Source organism: Scyliorhinus torazame, chromosome 27 (genome assembly GCF_047496885.1).
Source record: "Scyliorhinus torazame isolate Kashiwa2021f chromosome 27, sScyTor2.1, whole genome shotgun sequence".
NCBI classification, from domain to species: Eukaryota; Metazoa; Chordata; class Chondrichthyes; order Carcharhiniformes; family Scyliorhinidae; genus Scyliorhinus; species Scyliorhinus torazame.
Window position 1 is genome coordinate 21667297 of NC_092733.1, and position 26002 is coordinate 21693298.

At 51.0% G+C, this 26002-nt stretch overlaps 2 protein-coding genes across 6 annotated transcripts in view; one reads left to right on the top strand and one right to left on the bottom strand.

Moving 5' to 3' along the window:
* The window catches only part of LOC140403294 (phospholipid phosphatase 3-like), an 84999-nt gene extending 67582 nt beyond the window's left edge, over nt 1–17417 (bottom strand). Inside the window, exon 1 of the mRNA XM_072491111.1 lies at nt 16739–17417. Within this exon, the coding sequence (XP_072347212.1) occupies nt 16739–16916 (178 nt within the window). The 5' untranslated portion in view covers nt 16917–17417. The remainder of the gene's footprint in view (nt 1–16738) is intronic.
* A 67-nt stretch (nt 17418–17484) lies between these two features.
* The window catches only part of LOC140403293 (E3 ubiquitin-protein ligase Rnf220-like), an 87004-nt gene continuing 78486 nt past the window's right edge, over nt 17485–26002 (top strand). The window contains exons 1-2 of one of the 5 annotated variants that reach the window (XM_072491102.1): nt 17485–17550; nt 23646–23797. In XM_072491102.1, coding sequence (XP_072347203.1) covers nt 23716–23797 — 82 coding nt within the window. In that variant the 5' untranslated portion in view covers nt 17485–17550; nt 23646–23715. Of the gene's footprint in view, nt 17551–17970; nt 18241–23645; nt 23869–26002 lie in introns of those variants that run through there. The other 4 variants (XM_072491108.1, XM_072491101.1, XM_072491109.1 and 1 more) reach the window with 4 other exon arrangements.

Sequence of the window (26002 nt, forward strand, 5' to 3'; positions counted from 1 at the left end):
TGAGTGCACTCAAACCCAGGCTGCAGAAGTAAAAGGATCCTATCAAAAGCACAACGCCAACATCAGAAGCACGGTTTCAGAGACCAAGGGACGCTTTTCCCACCTCCCCAGCCAGTCCTGAAGGCTGGAGGAGCCGTCCCCAAGTGCCTTAACTCAATGCGGTCACAAATTGTCAACAGCTTTCGCAGCCAAGCTCAATCGAATCCACCCAACTTCCTGGGACCTCGAGGGGGCAGCCAAATCTCCATCAGCTCCCCACATTTCTATGTTTCCAAAACCCGGTTGATAGGTCTCCAATTTGGCACAGGTATTCTGGATGGCCATAACTCTCCACCTCCACAGCTGTTAATTCAGTTCAGGCCACAGTGTCCGGAGGGCTTTAGGACCCTATCGATGCAGTGTGCAGACCCGCTGTATCGTTTGCTGAAAAAGACAGCTCCCTAACCATCTCATGCGCCCCATTGCCATGTCAGAATAAAGCCTTATTCCCGTGTAGCTATTTTTTGGGGTGTGGATAGCCAGTGATTTTTACTGAGGTCTCGGAAAGAGAGAGAGAGAGAGAGAGAGAGAGAGAGAGAGAGATCTCGCCTTTCACATCCGCTGGGCATCTGGAGCAGATCACAACAAATAATTTGCTTTGTGACGTACTCACTGTTGTGTGTCAAATAAAACACCGCAGTTAAGCAGGACCGTGAAAAAAATACCAGAATCAGCGACTGACTAGTGACGATGTTCTTGTGGCAATGGACTGGCTAAGAGGAGAATGTTAGCCAACAAGAAAAACGCCCTGCAATTTTTTATATAGTGTTTTGGGATCTTATATGCCCACCTGAGCTACATCGGCAGGGACAAAGTCTTGCTTTACTGTCTCTTTGGAAGGACTGAGCTTATAACAATGCTGCACCTCCTCAGTTTGGACCCCACCACCTGCCTAATCTGCTCAAGACCTGAACAATTCCTTTTTTAAAAAAAATGGAGAGTACCCAATTCTTTATTTATTCATTTTTCCCAATTAAAGGGGCAATTTAGTGTGGCCAATCCACCTACCCTGCACATCGTTTTGGGTTGTGGGGGTGAAACCCATGCACTCACGGGGAGAATGTGCAAACTCCACACGGACAGTGACCCAGGGCCGGGATTCGAACCTGGGTCCTCAGTGCTAACCACTGCGCCACCATGCTGCCCTCCAGTCCCGAACGGTTCCTGAAGCTCATCGCGTCCTGACTGACAGATAAGATTGTCCCCAACTGAAATTAAATGAAAATCGCTTATTGTCACAAGTAGGCTTCAAATGAAGTTACTGTGAAAAGCCCCTAGTCGCCACATTCCGGCGCCTGTTCGGGGAGGCTGATACGGGAATCGAACCGTGCTGCTGGCCTGCCTTGGTCTGCTTTAAAAGCCAGCGATTTAGCCCAGTGTGCTAAACCAGCCCCTAAACTCCACACCATCGCTGTCTTCCTCCATCCCCATGGAGCCAAAACCCTCATCCATGCCTTTGTCACGTACAAAGAACAAAGGACAAAGTACAGCACAGGAACAGGCCCTTTGGCCCTCCAAGCCCATGCCGACCATGCTGCCCGACTAAAATACAATCTTCTGCACTTCCTGGGTCCGTATCCCTCTATTTCCATCCTATTCATGTATTTGTCAAGATGCCCTTATATGTCACTATCGTCCCTGCTTCCACCACCTCCTCCGGTAGCGAGTTCCAGGCACCCACTACCCTCTGCGTAAAACACTTGCCTCGTACATCTACTCTAAACCTTGACCCTCGCACCTTAAACCTATGCCCCCTAGTAATTGACCCCTCTACCCTGGGGAAAAGCCTCTGACTATCCACTCTGTCAATGCCCCTCATAATTTTGTAGACCTCTATCAGGTCGCCCCTCAACCTCCATCGTTCCAGTGAGAACAAACCAAGTTTATTCAACCGCTCCTCATAGCCAATGCCCTCCATACCAGGCAAAATTCTGGTAAATCTCTTCTGCACCCTCTCTAAAGCCTCCACATCCTTCTGGTAGTGTGGCGACCAGAATTGAACACTGTACTCCAAGTGTGGCCTAACTAAGGTTCTATACAGCTGCAACATGACTTGCCAATTCTTATACTCAATGCCCCAGCCAATGAAGGCAAGCATGCCGTATGCCTTCTTGACTACCTTCTCCACCTGTGTTGCCCCTTTCAGTGACCTGTGGACCTGTACACGTAGATCTCTCTGACTTTCAATAGTCTTGAGGGTTCTACCATTCACTGTATATTCCCTACCTGCGTTAGACCTTCCAAAATGCATTACCTCACATTTGTCCGGATTAAACTCCATCTGCCATCTCTCCGCCCAAGTCTCCAAACAATCTAAATCCTGCTGTATCCTCTGACAGTCCTCAATTATCCCACCACCTTGTAAACAGCAGCTCAGCCAATAGGCAACCCATGTCCAATCCTGCACCGAGTCCCGCAAATTTAAAAAGTGCAACGTCTATTCCTATCTCTTATCATTTTCCCCAGCCCACCGAACATTTTTTCCTTCAGACTCGGGTCTCTCGAGCATCACCTTTCTCCACCAGTCCCATCACTCTTCACGCCTCCATTGCCAGCCAAGCATTCATCTTTCTCTAACCCAATGGATTTGGGGATGATTGGATATTGGACGGGAATGGGAGGGATAACCTCCAGTTCAAATATCTAGTCAAGATCAGGGCTCACACACCAAGAATAACCACGTGCAAGATTCCATAGAACAGCCAACCACCATTAGAACTGTACCTCAACAAGTCAGCAGCTATAGGAGTGTTCAGAGACAATTAGGGAAAAGGGTTATGGTTGCATTTACTATCCAATGCTGATTTTTTTATTCGTTCACGGGACTCCGGGTCGCATATATTGCCCATCCCTAATTTCTGTTGAGGCGGCTATAAGAGTCAACCACATTGCTGTGGGTCTGGAGTCACATGTAGGCCAGACCGGGTAAGGATGGCAGATTTCCTTCCCTAAAGGAACCAGACGTTTTCTTACGACAAATCGACAACGGTTTCATGGTCATCATTAGACTTTTAATTCCAAGGCGGCACGGCGGCGCAGTGGTTAGCACTGCTGCCTCATGGCGCCAAGGACCCGGTTCAATCCCAGTCCCGGGACACTGTCGGTGTGGACAGTTTCATATTCTCCCTCTCTCTGCGTGGGTCTCACCCCCACAACCCAAAGTTGTGCACGGTGGATTGGCCACGCTAAATTGCCCCTTTATTGGGAAAAAAGAAGAATTGGGCACTCTAAATGTATTTTTTTTTAAAAGACTTTTAATTCCAGATATTTTATTGAGTGGTGGGATTCGAACATGGGATTTGAACCCGGGTCCCCAGATCATCATCCTGGGTCTCTGGCTTCCAGCAACAATACCACTGCGCCACCCCCTCCCCATACTGTTAGTGACCATGTTCTTTGGAAAAGTCTACAAGTGGGGAAATCAGAACTAATATTGTTCAGCTCTTAGTCAACAACTACAACCTTGTGACCCAGACAGCAAGCTTATTAAGCAAGATGAAACAAGAATGAAGATAAATATTGAGCATTCCTCTTGTGCGTGGGGTAGGCTAAGCTTGGAAAAATCTAACAATATCAAAAGCTTAGCCAGTGTCCATAACCTGATGTTTCAGGGATATTAACCGGTGCAGATGTTAGATCACAGACACAAAATATTCCATTGCAGACGGCGCGTGGCTCTGAATTTCCTTTGCAACTTTTCAGTCTTCAAGAGGCTCCTGGGGAGTCTGCACTTAAAGATGGCTGGCTCCTACTGCAAAGTCATCAAGTTAACAAGACTCCAAGCTGACCCCGGCTTTAAATGGCACTTTCTCAATAAACTCATTTCCATCAGCCTGTCTGAATTGGGCACATTCATTTTCAACAGCCCTCAATTCTTGTTCCTGTTGAATTCCCCCCCCCCCCCCCCCCCCCCCCCCCGCCCCCAGTATTTTTATTTCAAACTCTAAAATCTTCTTGCACAAAATGCATGCTATTCTGCGACCCACATTCTGAGCCATTGAGAGCGCACGGAATGGGGGTGGGGGTGGGGGGGCAGGACGAGGATGCTCGGCAACTGGACTATGCCCCTCATAGCCGCAGGAGGATCCCACAAATAAAGAAAGAAATACAACAAAGACAGCAAGCTAGAAAAGAGACGGTAACCTTCAAATTATAAAGAAGGATCAAATTCTTCTCAAATTCTCAAATCTTGGACGGCACTCTTAAGAATCACATTTTTAAGGGCAGCACGGCGGCGCAGTGGGTTAGCACTGCTGCCTCACGGCGCCGAGGTCCCAGGTTCGAGCCCGGCTCTGGGTCACTGTCCGTGTGGAGTTTGTACATTCTCCCCGTGTTTGTGTGGGTTTCGCCCCCACAACCCAAAGATGTGCAGGCTAGGTGGATTGGCCATGCTAAATCGCCCCTTAACTGGTAAAAAATGAATTGGTACTCTAAATTTATAAAACAAAACAAAAAAGAATTACATTTTTCAATTCTTTACAATTTTTGGCATTGACATGTAGAGTACAGGGTGTTAAGCCCTATTCCTTCCCCCCCTCTCCTATGTTACTTACCGTGCAGCTTTTAAGATGGCTTTTAAAAGGAACTCTATTTGCTACGAGTGATAAGAAATGCCTTCACTCCATAATGTCCTTCAAGATAACCTGATGTCCTGGACTGCTGACAATCTGTACGGCAGCCCCTCTCAGAGACTCCATCTGAAGCATTCTCTCTCATCCTGTGCTCTCCTTGACGATCCACCATTATCTCTTGCCTGACACAGCTCCACGTTATACATTCACAAAGCTCTCCCAACACGGAATTGCTTTGACAAAGGGTCATCTGGACTCGAAATGTTAGCTCTTTTCTATCCCTACAGATGCTGCCAGACCTGCTGACATTTTCCAGCATTTTCTCTTTGGTTAGGGAATTGCTTTCCATGTGTGCGCCAAGCAATGGCATCAGGAATCTGGAACTTCAGATCGAGAGGCCGGGGTTGGGCGTCAAATTAAATTTAAGAATCCTACAGATTGAAGAAAGTCACAAGTTCACACATACATAGTAAATAGAAGCAGGCGGAGGCCATTCGGCCCTTCGAGCCTGCTCCGCCATTCATTCTGATCATCAAGTTCAATACCCTGATCCTGCCTTTCCCCCCCCCCCCCAATTTTTCTTAGTCCCTTTAGCCCCAGGAGCTGTATCTAATTCCTTCTTGAAAGCACACAATGTTTTGGCCCCAAGTCCTATCTACGCTAGAGAATTCCACAGATTCACCACTCTTTGGGTGAAGAAATGTCTCCTCACCTCAGTCCTAAAAGGTTTACCCCTTATCCTCAAACTATGATCCCCCATTCTGGACTCCCCCCCCCCCCCCATTGGGAACATTCTCCTGATCCGTACAGATCTGGGCAGAGGTGGTGTGTTATTATTGATAACGCATTCAAAAAGATAAATCAGGCAAAGAGTTCCACTGACTCCTCCCTCACGGAATGTGTCTGTGTGTTGGACCAAAATAGAACGAAGCTTGCCGGTGATGCTACCCTGACTGTCCAATAATCCGTCCACACTCATTGGCTTGGGCGCGACATGAAGAATTGGTTCCTGAGTGAGGGAGTTGCCAGTATCCACATTCTCTCTCCCCCGCCGATGACACTCATCCCATTCAATGCTCCGATAATGTCAGCAACTAATTGGCATTGCGTTACTGGGAAAGGCGATTCGGCCATCGGGTCTAGGCCGGCTAACCACAAGGCAATTGGAATCAGTCCCATTCAGAGCATTATTTTTTTTATTATTAAATTTTTAGAGTACCCAATTCATTTTTTTCCAATTAAAGGCCAATTTAGCGTGGCCAATCCCACCTACCCTGCACATCTTTGGGTTGTGGGGGTGAAACCCACGCAGACACGGGGAGAATGTGCAAACTCCACACGGACAGTGACGCAGGGCCGGGATTCGAACCCGGGTCCTCAGCGCCGTAGGCAGCAGTGCCTAACCGCTGTGCCACCGTGCTGCCCGCCATTCAGAGCATTTAGTGGCTTGGGAACTGACGGGAAGGCTTGACAATTTCCGACGGGGGAGGAAGGGGGTGGGAGTAATTCCAATTGTCCTTCCGGAGTGGAGTATCTTGCCTGGGAGCGTTCCAGCTCCCTGCGGGTGAAGCATAAACAAGGGCCACTTCCAAGACGCAGATACTTAAATACTCGGTGGTTAATTGCTGGGCTATTCGGTTTTCAAACTGCTCTGGGGCACACAGGGACCATGTCCATTCTTGCTGGTGTAGATCACCTGGTATTTATTGCCTCGGGCAGGCAACATTCCTGGGCAGGCTCCTTTCGAAAGAGGAACAACAACCAAGGCGGGACATGTTAAATCCTGCCCATCCGAATCACAGCCAATAAACTATCAATTCTTTCTGCAGTGACTACTGGCGGTGCTCTCTGGTTTGTGCTCTGCATTGATTAATAGTCAATGTCCCCGTATATACATTTATTCTGATCTTGAGCTGGCCGCTCTGTGCCACTGAATTATACGACACACCAGAAGTCTTTCTTTAATCCCGGTTTTATTCTCTCCTTTAAGTGCTAACATGCTGTTCCGCAGGTGGTTGTAGATCTCGGAGAGCACATCCCCCCGCCCCACGCCCATTTTGTAATATAACACTATGAGTTATTGAACTGTGAATGGTATCACATCTGAACACCATCCCTGGACGAGGTACCAGAGGTCTACGGGTGCCCAGAAAGCAACCACTGACTTCACGGAATGCTCACGAAGCATCCACGTACATCTGCTCTTCCGGGAGGGCCTCGATGAGGCTGGACATCCTCCCTAACCCAGGGTGTCAAGACAGTGTGGGCGGTTTCACCCAAAGCCAAACTCTGCTCCAAATCAACTAACTTAGGACCAATCGAACCCGGAGATTGCCAGAATCACAGCACGCCAAATAGCCACCGTTCCTCTGTAATGTGGGTCCTGGCACTCTGATATCAACAACTTGCATTTATATAGCACCTTGTTTCACAGGTATGTATGCGAGCACAAATGTCATCGGCGGCTGGCTAAGGAATCAGCCCCAATTGTGTCTGCAGGTCTGCTCCATGAAGTTCACAACTTCCTTTTGACTCATCTTCAAAAGAGGAACAGATTGCGGCAATAAATAAACTGTGTTCTAAGAAACCTGTCGCCGCTATAATTTTTGATAGACAGTTTACACCACATGGTACAGAATTATCACGGAACTATTAGCCAAGTATCCTATCAGTGACCTCACAGTGCTTGGGCTTCAGGCCTGGAATCTGCCTCTAACCCATATCCCTGTTTTTTCTTGAAGGAGAGCAGGTAGTTCTCTCACCTCCACCTACTTGGCAGCTCCACGGGCTCGGGGTAAAACACATATAGAATCAATACATTGCTGAGGGAGGCCATTTGGCCCATCAAATCTCCACTGGCCCTTCAAAACAGCACCTTACCAGGGCCACTCCCCTACCCTATCACCGTAACCCCACATCTTTGGACTGTGGGAGGAAACCAGAGCACTCGGAGGAAACCTGCGCAGACCCGGGGGGAACGTGCAGACTCCACACAGTTACCAGAGGTCGGAATTGAGCCCGGGTCCCTGGCGCTGTGAGGCAGCAGTGCTAACCGCTGTGCCGCCATGCCAAAAATATTTATTTTCTGGACAAAAGGAAAGAAAGCCAGTAACTTTCCGCTGGTATTTCGGGTCTCTCCCAGGTGGCAGGGACTGATATGTCGTTGTGAGTTTACAGGCAGTTATCCTCAAATCTCCACAGGCAGGACCCTCAGCAGTGAGGGGCAGTCCAGGCAGGATAGCTCCATCTAAATTGGGGTGGCACGGTGGCGCTGTGGTTAGCACTGCTGCCTCATGGCAACGAGGTCCTAGGTTCGATCCCTGCCAGTGTGTAGTTTGCACAATGCTAAATGAAATGAAAATCGCTTATTGTCACGAGTAGGCTTCAATTAAGTTACTGTGAAAAGCCCCTAGTCGCCACATTCCGGCGCCTGTTCGGGGAGGCTGGTACGGGAAATTGCCCCCTAATTGGAACAAAATAATTGGGTACTCTAAATTTATTTTTAAAAGCAGCTAAATCTCCACAGGGTGCTCCGTCTGGACTCTGGACTGACACTGTTAGGGACGCAGGTCCCTTTAAGAGTAAACCAGGCCTTACTCCAGGGTCGGCAAAGTGTAGGGTGCACTTTCAGAGGGTCGGTGCAGACTCGATGGGCCGAATGGCCTCCTTATGCACTGTAGGGATTCAATGATTCAGGGTGAATCAAGAGCATGTGATGCTCATTGAAGCTTGTAATTAAAAGCTGGCCTTTTCCCCATCGGGAAATGCATCTGGACAAGGAGAGGATCCAGATAGCAGAGTGGAACCCAGCATGTGTACTGAACTAGAATATTGCAAAATAACAATTGTGAATCATCAGAATGTCTTCTGCTGCCTAATTTGGTAAATGGAAATTCACCTGTAAAGTACAGGTTACCCCAGGAGCACCTGCTTACAGCTGATAACCGAGTGATAATTGAAACAGTAAATCTATTCGAGGCTTTCAAAGGCTGCAATAAAGCCTGTTCAAGTTTCCTTCCTGTATTCTTCTGAATTCTCTGACTGGATTGCAGCCAGAATTCACTTAATCGCTCCATGAAAACTCTCAATGGTCGACAGTCCAGAGTTAATGAGTGACACAGCCAGCCATCTATTCCCTACTAACTATGGATCAGAACCGAGTTGCTAAGTATTCGGCTCCATGATATCATTGGGATCAAATTCAAATCTCGATTTCATTCCACACATCCAACATGTTATTTTAATTTATTGAAGTTTTATAGCTTTCACAATGGATGGAAATTTGGGATATAAATTCAAGTATTTACGCACGGATGTCCAGCCAGGAAGGTCTCCATATGGTTCCACTCCCAACGTGCACATTGGAGCGTTACAATTGGATGCTCTATGATATGGTAGAATAGTGCTTATGCTACTGGATCAGTAATACAGAGGCCTAGATAAATGACCCAGAAAACGTTGAGAAATCCCACTATGGGCAGCCAGGGAATGTAAATTCAATTAATTAAATAAAATGGAACTAAAAAGCTAGTCTCAGTACTGGTGACCGTAGAATTGATTGTCGTAAAAGCCCACGTGGTTCGCTAATGTCCTTTAGGATTCTCCCCGTGTTTGCGTGGGTTTCACTCCCACAACCCAAAGATGTGCAGGGTAGGTGGATTGGCCACGCAATTTAGCCCCTTAATTGGAAAAAATGAATTGGGTACTCTAAATTTTTAAAAAAACGAACGTCCTTTAGGGAAGGAAATCTGCCGTCCTTACCCGGTCTGGCCTACATGTGACTCCAGACGCCACAGCAAATGTGGTTGATTCTTAATTGTCTTCTGAAACAGCCGAGCAAGGCATTCAGTTGTGTAGGGAAAGGCAGTAAATTCTGGCCTTGTCAGTGATGTTGAATAAATAAAAAATAATGATAATTTCACATTTCATGCCTTGAAGATACTGGATATTGATAGGTCCTAGGGCACTGCAGAAGGCAGTAACCAACGACCGACTGTTTTACTGAGAGTACTGTTAACGTTTAGCCTGATCTCGGCCTCTGCAGAAACGAGGAACAGAAACCGTGGTTGATCTTCCCTTGTGCAAGCCCAGGGCACACAAGACCAATTGCACCATCCAACCTCATCCCCTTTGGACACGCGTGTGTAAAACCCACAGTAACACTCTGCAGTGAGCGACACGAACATCAGTGCTCATCAACGACAGTACAACCTGTACAAAGGCACAACAATGCTGTGGTCTGAAATTTAAACCCATCTCAACTGATTGTGGGACCGTGGGGAGTGAGGGGGGGGGGGGGGGGGTATAGGAAAAGGCACCGCCAATTTCTAATTGATCTAATTTGATTTTGATACCACTGTTGAAGGTAATAATAATAATAATCTTTTAGTGTCACAAGTAGGCTTACATTAACACTGCAATGACGTTACTGTGAAAATCCCCTAGTCGCCACATTCCGGCGCCTGTTCAGGTACACAGGGGGAGAATTCTGAATGTCCACATTACCCAACAACACGTCTTTCGGGGCCTGTGGGAGGAAACCGGAGCATCCGGAGTAAACCCGCGCAGACACAGGGAGAATGTGCAGACTCCGCACAGACAGCGACCCAAGTGGGAATCGAACCCAGTACCCTACCGCTGTGAAGCAACAGTGCTAACCACTGTGCTACCGTGAAGCTGCACCTGTGGTAACTAATGGAATGATTAGTTTATTGCAATGGCATCAGGGTAGGATTTGTTTATATATCTTTTTTTTTATAATTGTGTTTATCTAACAGTTCTCATGATCACTGATGTCTGAAAGCACTTTGACAGCCTCTGAAGGACCTTTGTGACGTAGTCACTGTTGCAATGTGAGAAATGCGACAGCCAATTTCGGCGTAGCAAGATCTCACAGACGGCAATGCGATAATCTGTCCTTTTTGTGATGGTTGATTGAGGAATAAATATTGGCCAGGGCCCCAGGGAGGCATCAACTCCCCTGCTCTTCCTCAAGAGTAGTGCCACGGGATCTTTCCATCCACCTGAGCAGGAAGCTAGGGCCTCGGGTGCTGAAGGAGGGCACCCCGGACAGTGCAGCACTCCCTCAGTACCGCATGCGAGCACAACCTCGATTTACATAGGATCGAACCTTTGGTTATTCCAACTTTCTCTTAATGTTTAACCACGAGGCTAGACATGTCTGGTCAATTATAAACATCACAGACACCACAAAGGGGTAATGAAAGTTAAATATTCTGACATCTATATTCATTTCACAAAAGAGTACATTGGCTGAAGTAAAAGTGAAGGTTATTACCCACTCGATGATTATAGGAGTTGGTCAATCGCAACCATTGCGACACAAGCACAGAAGAACGGGAGCTGGAGTAGGCCATCCAATCTAATGAGATCATGGTTGATCGACATAACCCTGACTCTATTTTTCATTTAACACAGGACGCCTTAGAACCATTAGAATTCCAACAGCGCAGGAGGCGGCGATTCGGTCCATCGAGTCCGCATCGACCCTCTGAAAGAGCACGTCACCTGGGCCCACGCCTCCGCCCCATCCCCGTAACCCACCTAATCTGTTTCACAGCGCCAGCGTCCCGGGTTCAATTCCTGGCTTGGGTCACTGTGTGCGCGGAGTCTGCACGTTCTCCCCGTGTCTGTGTGGATTTCCTCCGGGTGCTCCGGTTTCCTCGCACAAATCCCGAAAGACGTGCTTGTTAGGTGAATTGGACATTCTGAATACTCCGTCCGTGTACCCGAACAGGCGCCGGAGTGTGGCGACTAGGGGCTTTTCACAGTAACCTCATTGCAGCGATAATATAAGCCTACTTGTGACAATAATAAAGATTATTATTATTATCCCTGGACACTAAGGGGCAATTTTAGCATGGACAATCCACCTAACCTGTCCAGCTTTTTGGGATGTGGGAGGAAGCCGGAGCACCCGGAAGAAACCCACGCAGACACGGGGAGAAGGTGCAGACTCCGCACAGACAGCCACCCGAATCGAACCCGGGTCCCTGGCGCTGTGAGGCAGCAGAGCTAACCACTGTGCCACCGTGAATTTATTAAAAATACAAATGCTGGAACCAAGCAGCAAAGGCGTCAGCATGCATAGAAAAAATGGCAGGAAGTCAGGTGAAGTCTTCACTCTAAAAGTTAACTTGACTTTTCATGTCACTGAAACTCTGTGCACTTGCAGATTTTCTCCTGCTATTTCAGATTTCCAGGATGCACTTATCCTTCTTCACCGTGCACCAGTTCCTGCTTTCATTCTCAAATCACTCCGTGCTGCCAGCAGATATTCCACATCAAGCTTTGGCACGAGCCATCGTTAATTCCGCAGTGGTTTCAGTGACACAGCTGGCAGGCAGCTGGGCGCTAATGCAGCGCAGTGTTCAATAACAACATCCCCCTGCAATCCCGCGACTAGGGAGCCGGGCTCGTGGGCCGAGATAAGCAACAACAACTTGAATTCATCTAGCACCCTTAAAACGTAGCAAACCGTCCCCAAAGGCACGTCAAGAGGGACCCGAGCAAAGCTCCACACAAAATCAGCACAGGTAAACCGCAAACTTGGTCAAAGGGGACAGGCGTAAAATCGAGTGTCTCAAAGGGGGAATGCGAGGTTTCGGGAGGAGGTAAGTGATATTTAGAAAGGGGAGTTCTAGAGTTTTAAGGCTGATGGCTCCCGGCTTGGGTCACTGTCTGTGAGGAGTCCCCCCCCACAGTCCAAAGATGTGCAGGTTAGGACGATTGGCTAAATTGCCCTCATGTCCAAAAAATGGGGTTATGGGGTCACGGGGGTAGGGTGGAGGTGCAGGTGTAAGTAGAGTCCTCTTTCCGTGGGCCAGTGCAGACTCGATGGCCCCAAGGCCTCCTCTGCACTGTAAATTCTATGACTCTATGTGGTGAAAATCGGGGATAAGCTATATGTCAGAATTGGAGGCGCGCAGAGATCTCAGAGCTGGGCTGGACAAGATCGGGGGGGGAGGGGGGCAGAAGGATTTGAACAGAAGGATGGAAATTGTAAAAAAAAAAAAGAACATCTTTCAGAGGATTACACAAAATATAGAGCACAGAAACTGGTCACTTAGCCCAACAAGATCATGTTGGCATTTATGTTCCACCCTCGCTACCTCCTATTCTCCCTCATCGAACTCCATAAACTTCTGCAAATGTTTCTCCCTCAACTACATCTTCTTAATTCCGGCTTTATTGAATTTACATTTCCCGTCTGCCACGGGGGAATTTGAAATCTTTTCTCTGGGTTATTGGTCTCCCTGCAAATACATCTTTGATTTTCACCTCAACAACTCCTGTGGTAACGGGTTCCGCATTATACTCTGCACTTCCTATTTGACCCCTCGGTAACTATTTTACATCGACAGTGGAAATAAATTCCTCACGTCTACTCGAATCTAAAGCTGTCAGAATTTTATAGCTCTCTACGAGATAATTCCTCAGTCACCAACAGACCTAGCCTCTTCATCCCTTCATGTGTCATCGCAGTAAATCTTCCTTGCCACTTCTCCAGTCACTCCACCCCTATTTGATGTGATAATCAGAGTTGCCCACACTTCCCCCAAGTGTGGTCTGAGTTTAACACCACTTTTCAATTCAATCCCTTCAGTAATAAAACCCTCCAGGCTAGGTATTGCTTTTTTATTTGTAACTGGTCTTATTGACCCGCATTACAACTTGGAGTGATTCATTATATCCTGCCAGATTTCTTTGCTTCCCAATCCTAATATTTTCTAGCGACATGTGACCTCCTCCTCATCTGCAGAAGGGTCATATGGACTCGAAACGTTTTGCTCTCCACAGACGCTGCCAGACCTGCTGAGTTTATCCAGATTTTCTGATTTTGTTACACCTGACACGAATGTGGGTTGAAATTCAGCCTCCAGTTGCATGTCCATTTTGAAAGTGTATTAAACGTCCTCTAATTTGTTGCAGTTTGCCTCAGTATTTATTGGCTGTTACTCACATTGTACCTTCCACCAGCGGAGGAGGTGGGGGGCAACCCTCTTACTGACAGTAAATTCCACACTGGGGAGGGGAGGGGGGGCGACCCTGTCAATGACACAGTACATTACACACTGGGAGGGGGGTTACCCTGTTACTGACACAGTATATTACACACTGGGAGGGGGGTTACCCTGTTACTGACACAGTATATTACACACTGGGGAGGGGGGGCTACCCTGTTACTGACACAGTACATTACACACTGGGAGGGGGGTTACCCTGTTACTGACACAGTATATTACACACTGGGGAGGGGGGGCTACCCTGTTACTGACACAGTACATTACACACTGGGAGGGGGGTTACCCTGTTACTGACACAGTATATTACACACTGGGGAGGGGGGGCTACCCTGTTACTGACACAGTACATTACACACTGGGGGCTACCCAGTTACTGACACAGTACATTACACACTGGGGAGGGGGGGCTACCCTGTTACTGACACAGTATATTACACACTGGGGGCAACACTGTTACTGACACAGTACATTACACACTGGGGAGGGGGGCGACCCTGTCAATGACACAGTACATTACACACTGGGGAGGGGGGGCTACCCTGTTACTGACACAGTAAATTACACACTGGGAGCTACCCAGTTACTGACACAGTACATTACACACTGGGGAGGGGGGCTACCCTGTTACTGACACAGTACATTACACACTGGGGGCTACCCTGTTACTGACACAGTACATTACACGCTGGGGGCTACCCAGTTACTGACACAGTATATTACACACTGGGGGCTACCCAGTTACTGACACGGTGTATTACACACTGGGGAGGGGGGATACCCTGTTACTGACACTGTATATTACACACTGGGAGCTACCCTGTTACTGACACAGTAAATTACACACTGGGGGCTACCCTGTTACTGACACAGTGCGTTACACACTGGGGGCTACCCTGTTACCGACACAGTACATTACACACTGGGGGCAACACTGTTACTGACACAGTACATTACACACTGGGGGCAACACTGTTACTGACACAGTACATTACACACTGGGGGCAACACTGTTACTGTCACAGTACATTACACACTGGGGGCTACCCTGTTACTGACACAGTACATTACACACTGGGGGCAACACTGTTACTGACACAGTACATTACACACTGGGGGGCTACCCTGTGACTGGCACAGTACGTTACACACTGGGAGGGGGGGTTACCCTGTTACTGACACAGTACATTACACACTGGGAGCTACCCTGTTACTGACACAGTACATTACACACTGGGGAGGGAGTCTACCCTGTTACCGACACAGTACACTACACACTGGGGGCTACCCTGTTATTGACACAGTACATTACACACTGGGGGCAACACTGTTACTGACACAGTACATTACACACTGGGGGCTACCCTGTTACTGACACAGTACATTACACACTGGGGACTACCCGGTTACTGACACAGTACATTACACACTGGGGGATACCCTGTTACTGACATAGTACATTACACACTGGGAGGGGGGCTACCCTGTTACTGACACAGTACATTACACACTGGGGAGGGGGGCTACCCTGTTACTGACACAGTACATTACACACTGGGGGCAACACTGTTACTGACACAGTACATTACACACTGGGGGCAACACTGTTACTGACACAGTACATTACACACTGGGGAGGGGGGGGCTACCCTGTTACTGACACAGTACATTACACACTGGGGGCAACACTGTTACTGACACAGTACATTACACACTGGGGAGGGGGTCTACCCTGTTACCGACACAGTACATTACACACTGGGGGCAACACTGTTACTGACACAGTACATTACACACTGGGGGCTACCCAGTTACTGACACAGTACATTACACACTGGGGGATACCCTGTTACTGACACAGTACATTACACACTGGGGGCTACCCCATTACTGACACAGTACATTACACACTGGGGAGGGCGGCTACCCTGTTACTGACACAGTACATTACACACTGGGGGCTACCCTGTTACTGACACAGTACATTACACTAGGGGCTACCCGGTTACTGACACTGTACATTACACACTGGGGGGGCTACCCTGTTACTGACACAGTACATTACACACTGGGAGCTACCCTGTTACTGACACAGTACATTACACACTGGGGGGCTACCCTGTTACTGACACAGTACGTTACACACTGGGGGGCTACCCTGTTACTGACACAGTACGTTACACACTGGGGGCTACCCAGTTACTGACACAGTACATTACACACTGGCGGGCTACCCTGTTACTGACACAGTACGTTACACACTGGGGGCTACCCAGTTACTGACACAGTACATTACACACTGGGGGGCTACCCTGTTACTGACACAGTACGTTACACACCGGGGAGGGGGGGCTACCCTGTTACTGACACAGTACGTTACACACTGGGAGGGGGGTTACCCTGTTACTGACACAGTGTATTACACACTGGGAGCTACCCCGTTACTGACACAGTACATTACACGCTGGGGGCTACCCTGTTACTGACACAGTACATTACACACTGGGGGCTACCCAGTTACTGACACAATACATTACACACTGGCACCTGACACAGGGACTGGGGAATGGGAACTGAGTGGAGTGGCCTGCAGGGAACGAGCATGGGCCCAATGGGCTGAATGGACTCCTGCTGTGCCGCAGTGCCCCTGCGACATGTTGGTAAAGAGCAACTGAGACGAGGTGGGAAAGAGTGGGCCTATTCCGAGTCGGAGCAATGAAATATGGGGAAACAAGAGGGTGAGGAGAGGCAGGAGCTGGGGCAAAATAAAACAAGAGTAAAGAGAGAGGGGGTGAATGGGGTTGCAGGTTGGAGGAGATGGCAGAGTTTGGAATGGGCAAAGTTGCAGATGAGCTGGTAAATCAGGACAAACCTGCTGGGCATTGGTGTGCAAGCAATAATATTAAAAACTAATCTTCACCCAAAAAGAGATTTCACATCCTTGATATATAGAGATATGCTGGCCCTGGACTTCAATCTCTCCCCCCCAAAAAAAAAATCCCCAGAAACTTAACTCCCCAAGTTACATTCTGCCCAGTTAGAATGACCACAATAATTTAAGGCTCAGTCTCACTGAAGTCTTACCCAGTACAATGCAGATCATGTCGAGGAAGATCAGCATCCTCCTGCCTCGGGGGGCTCTGTGGTCCCTGGGACCCCCACCCGCGACCTCGGGCTCCGAATCACAGGCATCTTCACTGTCCGGAATCCTCACGATGGCTACAGTGGGAGTATAACTCCCGTCCTCCTTGCATTTGGACATGTTGGGGGTGGGGGGGCTCTCTGGCTGTGTGTGTCTCTCTCTCACACACACACTTGTCACCCCAGCAGTTATCTCCTCTCTCTCCCTGGCTCCCCTTCTCCGTTATTCCAGAGCGGGGCGGCTTCCAGTGAAAAAAAGTTGCTCTGCACGAACTTTGCATAAACTTTGAAAACTCTCCAAGAATTCCAGGATTCTCTCTCTCTCTCTCTCACACACACACACAGACACAGAAATCACAGTGCTGCGACTGATCTTTTTGTAAATTTCAAAAAAAAACTACAGAAATAAACATGTTGCCAATCACAGGACAAAACTTTTCGAAACAAAAAAAAGTTTTTTTTGGGGGGGGGGGGGTGAAAAAAGTTTCCAAACTCGGAACAAAACAAAAAGAAAAAGTTCCGAGCTCAATGCAAGTCCTGGATTTTGCAGCCTCTCACTTGCTTTCTCTCTCCTGTGGTCAGCTAGACAGAGCCACATTACCTGGCACACCAGAGGCGGACCCTTTCTGCTTCAACTCAAGCCCCCTGGGGACAGCCTGGTGATTGACAGCTCAGTCATTTCGGAAATGTGAGGGGTGGGGGGAGGAGAACAATTTCACTTCGACCAGTTTAACCAAACGCTCCAGCAGAAGGAAGTAAGTAACGAAGGAAGGAGGACAGGATTGGCTAATACCATTCCAGCATTTTAATGGGAACATTCTAATGTGCTGGTGCTAAACAACTTGGGGGGGGGGGGGGGGGGGAGAGAGAGAGAGTCAGGCCTGACCCCCCCAGTTCTTCAATTGGAAAATCCAATATTTCTAATCCTTCCCGCCCTCCACCCCCATTCACCCACCTCCTTGTTGCCCCTTGAGTTGAGTCTCTCGCTGGCGGGGCCGTTTCGGAGGGCATTGAAGAGTCAATTACATTGCTGGGGGTCTCTAGAGTTACACGTAGGCCAGACCGGGTAAGGATGGCAGATTTCTTTCCCTAAAGGGGCAGTAGTGAACCAGATGGTTTTTTAAAAAAATGACAATCGGCAATAGTTTCATGGTCATCATGAGACTTTTAATTTTAGGTTTGTAATTATATTTAAATTTCGCCATTTGCCGTTGTGGGTTTCGAACCCGAGGCCTCGGAGCATTACACATCCTGTGATGGTGTCACTACTATTATTTCCTGGCAGTTGCCAGTCGACAGTGGGTTACTACGCCCGTGCCAACTCACCTGCACATATATTGTAAAGCGCCTGTCGCACACGACCTTCCTGATTCCGGCAAAGTGTAAAAGGGGTGGAGCAAAGGGGCACACGCCCACTTTTTACAGCACTGGCTGTCATATAGCAGGTGAGTTGAAAGGCCCCGTTGAAAGTTTCAGAGGTGAGCGAATGGGATGTGGGTTGGGGGATTTGGACGTCCGGAGGGGGGGGGGAGGGGGGGTGATGGGTTCGGACATGGGAGGGGGGTTTGGGCTTTGGAGGGTTCGGACAGAGGGGTGGGGTTTTGGACAAGGGGGATGGGGGGAGTTGGACATTGGGGATGGGGGGAGTTGGACATTGGGGATGGGGAAGTCGGACATTGGGGATGGGGGAAGTTGGGTATTGGGGATGGGGGAGTCGGGTATTGGGGATGGGGGAGTCGGACATTGGGGATGGGGGAGTCGGACATTGGGGATGGGGGGAGTCGGACATTGGGGATGGGGGAGTCGGGTATTGGGGATGGGGGAGTCGGGTATTGGGGATGGGGGGAGTCAGGGATTGGGGATGAGTCGGGTATTGGGGATGGGGGGAGTCGGGTATTGGGGTTGGTGGGAGTCGGGTATTCGGGACGGGGGAGTCGGGTATTGGGGATGGTGGGAGTCGGGTATTCGGGATGGGGGGAGTTCGGTATTGGGGATGGGGGGAGTCTGGTATTGGGGATGGGGGGAGTCTGGTATTGGGGACGGGTGGAGTCTGGTATTGGGGATGGGGGGAGTCTGGTATTGGGGATGGGGGGAGCCGGGTATTGGGGATGGGGGGAGTCTGGTATTGGGGACGAGTGGAGTCGGGTATTGGGGACGGGTGGAGTCGGGTATTGGGGACGGGGGGGGGGGGGGGGAGTCGGCTATTGGGGATGGGGATCAGTCAGGTATTGGGGGTGGGGGGAGTCGGGTATTGGGGATGGGGGGAGTCGGGTATTGGGGACGGGGGGGAGTCGGGTATTGGGGATGGGGTGAGTCGGGTATTGGGGATGGGGATCAGTCGGGTATTGGGGATGGGGGGAGTCAGGTATTGGGGATGCGGGGAGTCGGGTATTGGGGACGGGGGGAGTCGGGTATTGGGGATGGGGGAGTCGGGTATTGGGGACGGGGGAAGTCGGGTATTGGGGATGGGGGAGTCGGGTATTGGGGATGGGGGAGTCGGGTATTGGGGATGGGGGAGTCGGACATTGGGGATGGGGAAGTCAGACATTGGGGATGGGGGGAGTCAGGTATTGGGGATGGGGGAGTCGAGTATTGGGGACGGGGGTGAGTCGGGTATTGGGGATGGGGTGAGTCGGGTATTGGGGATGGGGGAGTCGGGGATTGGGGACGGGGGCAGTCGGGTATTGGGGATGGGGGTGAGTCGGGTATTGGATATGGGGGTGAGTCGGGTATTGGGGATGGGGGGAGTCTGGTATTGGGGATGGGGGGAGTCGGGTATTGGGGATGGGGGGGTGTCGGGTGTTGGGGATGGGGGAGTCGGGTATTGGGGATGGGGGGAGTCTGGTATTAGGGATGGGGGGAAGTCGGGTATTGGGGACGGGGAGAGTCGGGTATTGGGGATGGGGGAGTCGGGTATTGGGGATGGGGGAGTCGGGTATTGGGGATGGGAGAGTCGGGTATTGAGGATGGGGGGAGTCGGGTATTGGGGTTGGGGGAGAGTCAGGTATTGGGGTTGGGGGGAGTCCGGTGATGGGGATGTCGGGTATTGGGGATGGGGGGAGCCGTTATTGGGATAGGGGGAGTCGGGTATTGGGGATGGGGGGAGTCGGGTATTGGGGATGAGTCTGGTATTGGGGATGGGGGAGTCGGGTATTGGGGATGGGGGAGTCAGGTATTGGGGATGGGGTGTCGGGTTTTGGGGATGGGGGGAGTCGGGTATTGGGGATGGGGGGTGAGTCTGGTATTGGGGATGGGGAAGTCGGGTATTGGGGATGGGGATGTCGGTATTGGGGATGGGGGGAGTCGGGTATTGGGGGTGGGGGGAGTCGGGTATTGGGGGTGGGGGGAGTCGGGTATTGGGGATGGGGGGAGTCGGGTATTGGGGATGGGGGAGTCGGGTATTGGGGATGGGGAGAGTCGGGTATTGGGGATGGGGGAGTCGGGTATTGGGGTTGGGGGGAGTCAGGTATTGGGGATGGGGGGAGTCGGGTATTGGGGATGGGGGTGAGTCTGGTATTGGGGATGGGGGGGAGTCAGGTATTGGGGATGGGGGAGTCGGGTATTGGGGATGGGGGAGTCGGGTATTGGGGATGGGGGAGTCAGGTATTGGGGATGGGGGAGTCGGGTATTGGGGATGGGGAGAGTCGGGTATTGGGGATGGGGGAGTCGGGTATTGGGGTTGGGGGGAGTCAGGTATTGGGGATGGGGGGAGTCGGGTATTGGGGATGGGGGTGAGTCTGGTATTGGGGATGGGGGGGAGTCAGGTATTGGGGATGGGGCAGTCAGGTATTGGGGATGGGGGGGGTCGGGTATTGGAGATGGGGGAGTCGGGTATTGGGGATGGGGGGAGTCGGGTATTGGGGAAAGGGGAGTCGGGTATTGGGGATGGGGGTGTCGGTATTGGGGATGGGGGAGTCAGGTATTGGGGATGGGGGAGTCGGGTATTGGGGATGGGGTGTCGGTATTGGGGATGGGGGGAGTCGGGTATTGGGCTTGGGGGGGAGTCTGGTATTGGGGATGGGGGTATCGGATATTGGGGTGTCGGTATTGGGGATGGGGGGAGTCAGGTATTGGGGATGGGGGGAGTCGGGTATTGGGGATGGGGGTGAGTCTGGTATTGGGGATGGGGGGAGTCGGGTATTGGGGATGGGGGGAGTCGGGTATTGGGGATGGGGGGAGTCGGGTATTGGGGATGGGGGAGTCGGGTATTGGGGATGGGGGTGAGTCGGGTATTGGGGATGGGGGAGTCGGGTATTGGGGATGGGGGGAGTCGGGTATTGGGGATGGGGGGAGTCGGGTATTGGGGATGGGGGAGTCGTGGATGGGGGGAGTCGGGTATTGGGGATGGGGGGTGAGTCTGGTATTGGGGATGGGGGAGTCGGGTATTGGGGTTGGGGGGTGAGTCTGGTATTGGGGATGGGGGGAGTCGGGTATTGGGGAGTCGGGTATTGGGGATGGGGGGAGTCTGGTATTGGGGATGGGGGGGGAGTCTGGTATTGGGGATGGGGGGAGTCGGGTATTGGGGAGTCGGGTATTGGGGATGGGGGGAGTCCGGTATTGGGGATGGGGGAGTCGGGTATTGGGGATGGGGGTGAGTCGGGTATTGGGGATGGGGGAGTCGGGTATTGGGGATGGGGGGAGTCGGGTATTGGGGATGGGGGGAGTCGGGTATTGGGGATGGGGGAGTCGGGGATGGGGGGAGTCGGGTATTGGGGATGGGGGGTGAGTCTGGTATTGGGGATGGGGGAGTCGGGTATTGGGGTTGGGGGGTGAGTCTGGTATTGGGGATGGGGGGAGTCGGGTATTGGGGAGTCGGGTATTGGGGATGGGGGGAGTCCGGTATTGGGGATGGGTCGTGAGTCTGGTATTGGGGATGGGGGGGAGTCGGGGATGGGGGGAGTCGGGTATTGGGGATGGGGGGTGAGTCTGGTATTGGGGATGGGGGAGTCGGGTATTGGGGATGGGGGGAGTCCGGTATTGGGGATGGGGGGAGTCGGGGATGGGGGGAGTCGGGTATTGGGGATGGGGGGAGTCGGGGATGGGGGGAGTCAGGTATTGGGGATGGGGGGAGTCGGGTATTGGGGATGGGGGGAGTCGGGTATTGGGGATGGGGGGAGTCGGGTATTGGGGATGGGGGGAGTCGGGTATTGGGGATGGGGGGAGTCGGGTATTGGGGATGGGGGGAGTCGGGGATGGGGCGAGTCGGGTATCGGGGATGGGGCGAGTCGGGTATCGGGGATGGGGGGAGTCGGGTATTGGGGATGGGGGGAGTCGGGTACTGGGGATGGGGGGAGTCGGGTATTGGGGATGGGGGGAGTCGGGTATTGGGGATGGGGGGAGTCGGGTATTGGGGATGGGGAGTCGGGTATTGGGGATGGGGAGTCGGGTATTGGGGATGGGGGGAGTCGGGGATGGGGGGAGTCGGGTATTGGGGATTGGTGGAGTCGGGGATGGGGGGAGCCGGGTATTGGGGATGGGGGAGTCGGGGATGGGGGGAGTCGGGTATTGGGGATGCGGGGTGAGTCTGGTATTGGGGATGGGGGGGGAGTCAGGAATCCAGGCAGAGGCATAGTGTCGGCTGGGATTGCCAGGAGATTGTTCGGGTCGGAGGGATTGGCAAGGCCGGGGTGGGCTTGTCTTAGTTGGATTGGGGTTGACAGGTCAAGGTGGGGCGAGGAATCCCGTGAGGATTGGGGGCAGGGTGCTTGTTTGGGGAGGGTGTGGTGGGTACCCTGGGTAGGGAGGAGGGGGTCAGGAGTTTGGGGCTGTCCCGTACGGGGCACGGTCTGGGTGTTTAAAATTGACTCTGAAGTTAGAAGTGCTTTTTATCTCCTCTAACTCTTTCACAGTAATGAGGGGGCGGGATTTTATATCTCCCCTGGTCCCGCTCATGTCAATGGAGTTTCCTGTTGTTCGCACCCTCTGCTGCTGGGAACACGTAGCGGGAGTTCGCCATGGGCAGGATCAGAACGGCCCACCGGTGGGAACAGCCGGATGATTCCGGCCAATAAGAGCTGGATATCTTGGGGGAAAAAAATGAAAATGTTGGATAAACTCAGTCGGTCTGGAGCATCTGTTAACGCCTTGAGTCAGTGGGCTGCGGCAGGTGGTCACGGCCAGAATACTGCCCGGGCATGAACTGTATTTAACTGTGCGCTATCTAACCCCCAGCACCCTCCAGTGTCTTCCCTCTCATGAATGTCTTTTGATGCTGTGTCTCTTGAGCAGAGATCAGATGCCTGATTTGATCAATTACTAAGGATTAATCAATCGCTGTCTCACAAAGTGAACATGCCATTAAATGGCAGGAAATGGGTTCCACCAGCCAGGGTGAGTAATTTTTATGCCAGGAAATTGAAGAGGAATTGAATCTCAAATGGATTCTCTTGGTTACAGCTTGATGAGGACTTAGACTAGAATGTAGTGATAAAGTGGAAAGTCTATTTTATTTAAAAAAATAAATTTAGAGTACCCAATTATCTATTTTGTTCCAATTAAGGGGCAATTTAGCGTGGCCAATCCACCTACCCTGCACATCTTTGGGTTGTGGGGGTGAAACCCACACAAACACGGGGAGAATATGCAAACTCCATACGGACAGCGACCCAGAGCCGGGATTCGAACCCGGGTCCTCAGCGCCGAAGTCCCAGTGCTAACCACTGCGCCACATGCCGCCCTCTAAGTGACAAGTCTATTAAAGGAAATGACTCCTGCAGCTTACCAAGTAACCCTGACTCCAGAAAGCACCTCTTTTGGTCGATGATGATCCAAACCGACGAATCATCTGTCCATTCATAGTTTATCCGTGTGCGTTTCATCCTGGATACTGATGTGTGTTATTCCTCTACAGGTGCCACTACAGGGTGATGTAGTCCCCACGGGGCGCTGTGCGAATAGACGATGTTCAGGAAAGAACTCCCATGTTTGTAAAGGCCCTGGCCTCTGCGGTATGGGGTTTGGGGATTCGAATATGTCATCTGTTTACGGTGGACAGTGTGTCAGGTTGGTAAACCCCAACTCACCTACCCCAGCGAAAGCACTACCATCACCCATGAGTCTGAGCGCCGTTAATGGTGAGGATGATTCAAAGACTTAAATGGTTTTCTCCCGAGGGTGGCGCGGTGGCGCAGTGGTTAGCACTGCTACCTCAAGGGGGCGAGGACCCGGTTTCGATCCTGGTCCCGGGCCACTGTCCGTGTGGAGTTTGCACATTCTCCCCAGTGTCTACGTGGGTCTCACCCGCCACAACCCAAAGATGTGCAGGGTAGGTGTACGGGCCACGCTAAATTGCCCCTTAATTGGAAAAAAAAAGAATTGGGTACTCAAAATAGATATATATATATTTTTTTAATGGTTTTCTCCCAATGCCAAGGTGGCCACTCAGCTGCCCGCTGAAAATGCTCCCCCTGATCTCGCTGAATGTTGTGTCTGTAGTTTGCAATCTTCAGCCTTGACATATCCTCTTCCTTTTCTCCCATCTGTACCACACCATACCCACCGCCTTGAGAAAAGACAGAGTTAGCGCGGAGCAACGACTGTGGGTGGGATCTCCCAGCCCCCCCCCCCCCAACTACCCGTCTTTTCTGGCGGCGGAGGCAGCTCGCCATTGGCTGGCGGTGGGATTTCCCAGACCCGCTAACGTCCACGGTGTTTTTGTGTTCTTCGCCGGCCACGCCAGAATCAGTTTCAGATTCTGCAGGAAAACATCCTGAATCGACAGCCTCGATATGAAAAAAAACCAGCCTTTAGAAAATGTAATGACGTCTCTGCTGCGATAGGTTTATAAAAGGCCCTCAGCAACCTTTACCCACAGGACACTGGGGCAGGCCCACCAATCGCAGACAGCCATCTTAGTCATGGCACACCCGCACTCTTTAAATCTAAGGAAAAATGAGCATACGTTGCCGAATGGAATTTTAAAGCATCTAACATTCGATGCCATGACGCTGGGGAGTTAATGTGAGTCCTTGCCAGTTTGGAAGCAGCGCTGACCCCGCCCACAGCACCAGATGTACCGGTATCGGGACCGGTAATACTGGTGACTACCCACTCGCACACCACAACCAGTTTTACAGGGCTGGGACCGTGCATTATCAGAATTTTGAGATTCTGGTACCAGCCCAGAGCTGGTGGCCAAATCCCGTGATAGGCTGGCATGAACCATTACCAGTTTTACTGGTCTGGGAATTCAGCCGAGCATTCGCTATCTGGTAGACTGAGGTATACACCTTAAATTGTTGGCGGTCCTGCCTCTGAGTGGGACGTTCGACCCCAGGACTTGGTGGCTAAGAGGCTGTGTTCATAACAAGGTCAAAAAGGTTGCATAGCAACCTGCAAATCCTTCCAACGCACACCAATGACGGATGGTAAGAGTGATAGAAATTCCTGGTCCACCATGTGACGGAAAGAAGGTTGGAGCCTCTACCTTCACTATCCATAGCTCCGGACTGCAACATGCTTGTTAAAAAGTGCATGTTGCCACAGCAACCCAGATTCCCTGAGTGAAGTGCCATGCAACACCATCACCACCCACTTTCATTACACAGGAACTGGGCATGGCCAAAAAGTACGCCCCCTGGAGTTGCAGTGTCACCAAACATCGTCAAACATTAAAGGCCCCATCCTAAGGTGTAGCACGTGTAGAGTCATGAGGTAGCTAGCTAATTGTAACTTAAATACTGCAAATTTGTGTGACATTAGCCACACCAGCACACCTTCATAGAATCCCTACAGTGCCCATTTGGCCCATCGAGTCCACCCTGTCCTAGCCCTGTAGCCCCATAACCTAACCTGCCCATCCATGGACACTAAGGGCAATTGATCACAGCCAATCCACCTAACCTGCACATCTTTGAATTGGGGAGGAAACCGGAAACCCACGCAGACACGGGGAGAACGTGCAAACACCACACAGACAGTGACCCAAGCCGGGAATCGAACCGGATCCCTGGTGCTGTGAGGCAGCAGCGCTAACCACTGCGCCACCATGCCAGATAGGTTTCTATTTGCGTTTTGAGCTGATTGGAATACTTTGGAGTGCAAATAGCTAGATCCTGGCTGGTGTCTGATCTTTCCTTCTGTGGAAAAAATCGTGCTCCCAGTCGAGCAAGAGTGACTTATACAGGCCTTTGAGAACCCCTGCTGGTGTGTACACGATTAAGAGCACACAGTCTGGGTTAACTCCCTCACACCACCAGGGCGTTTACA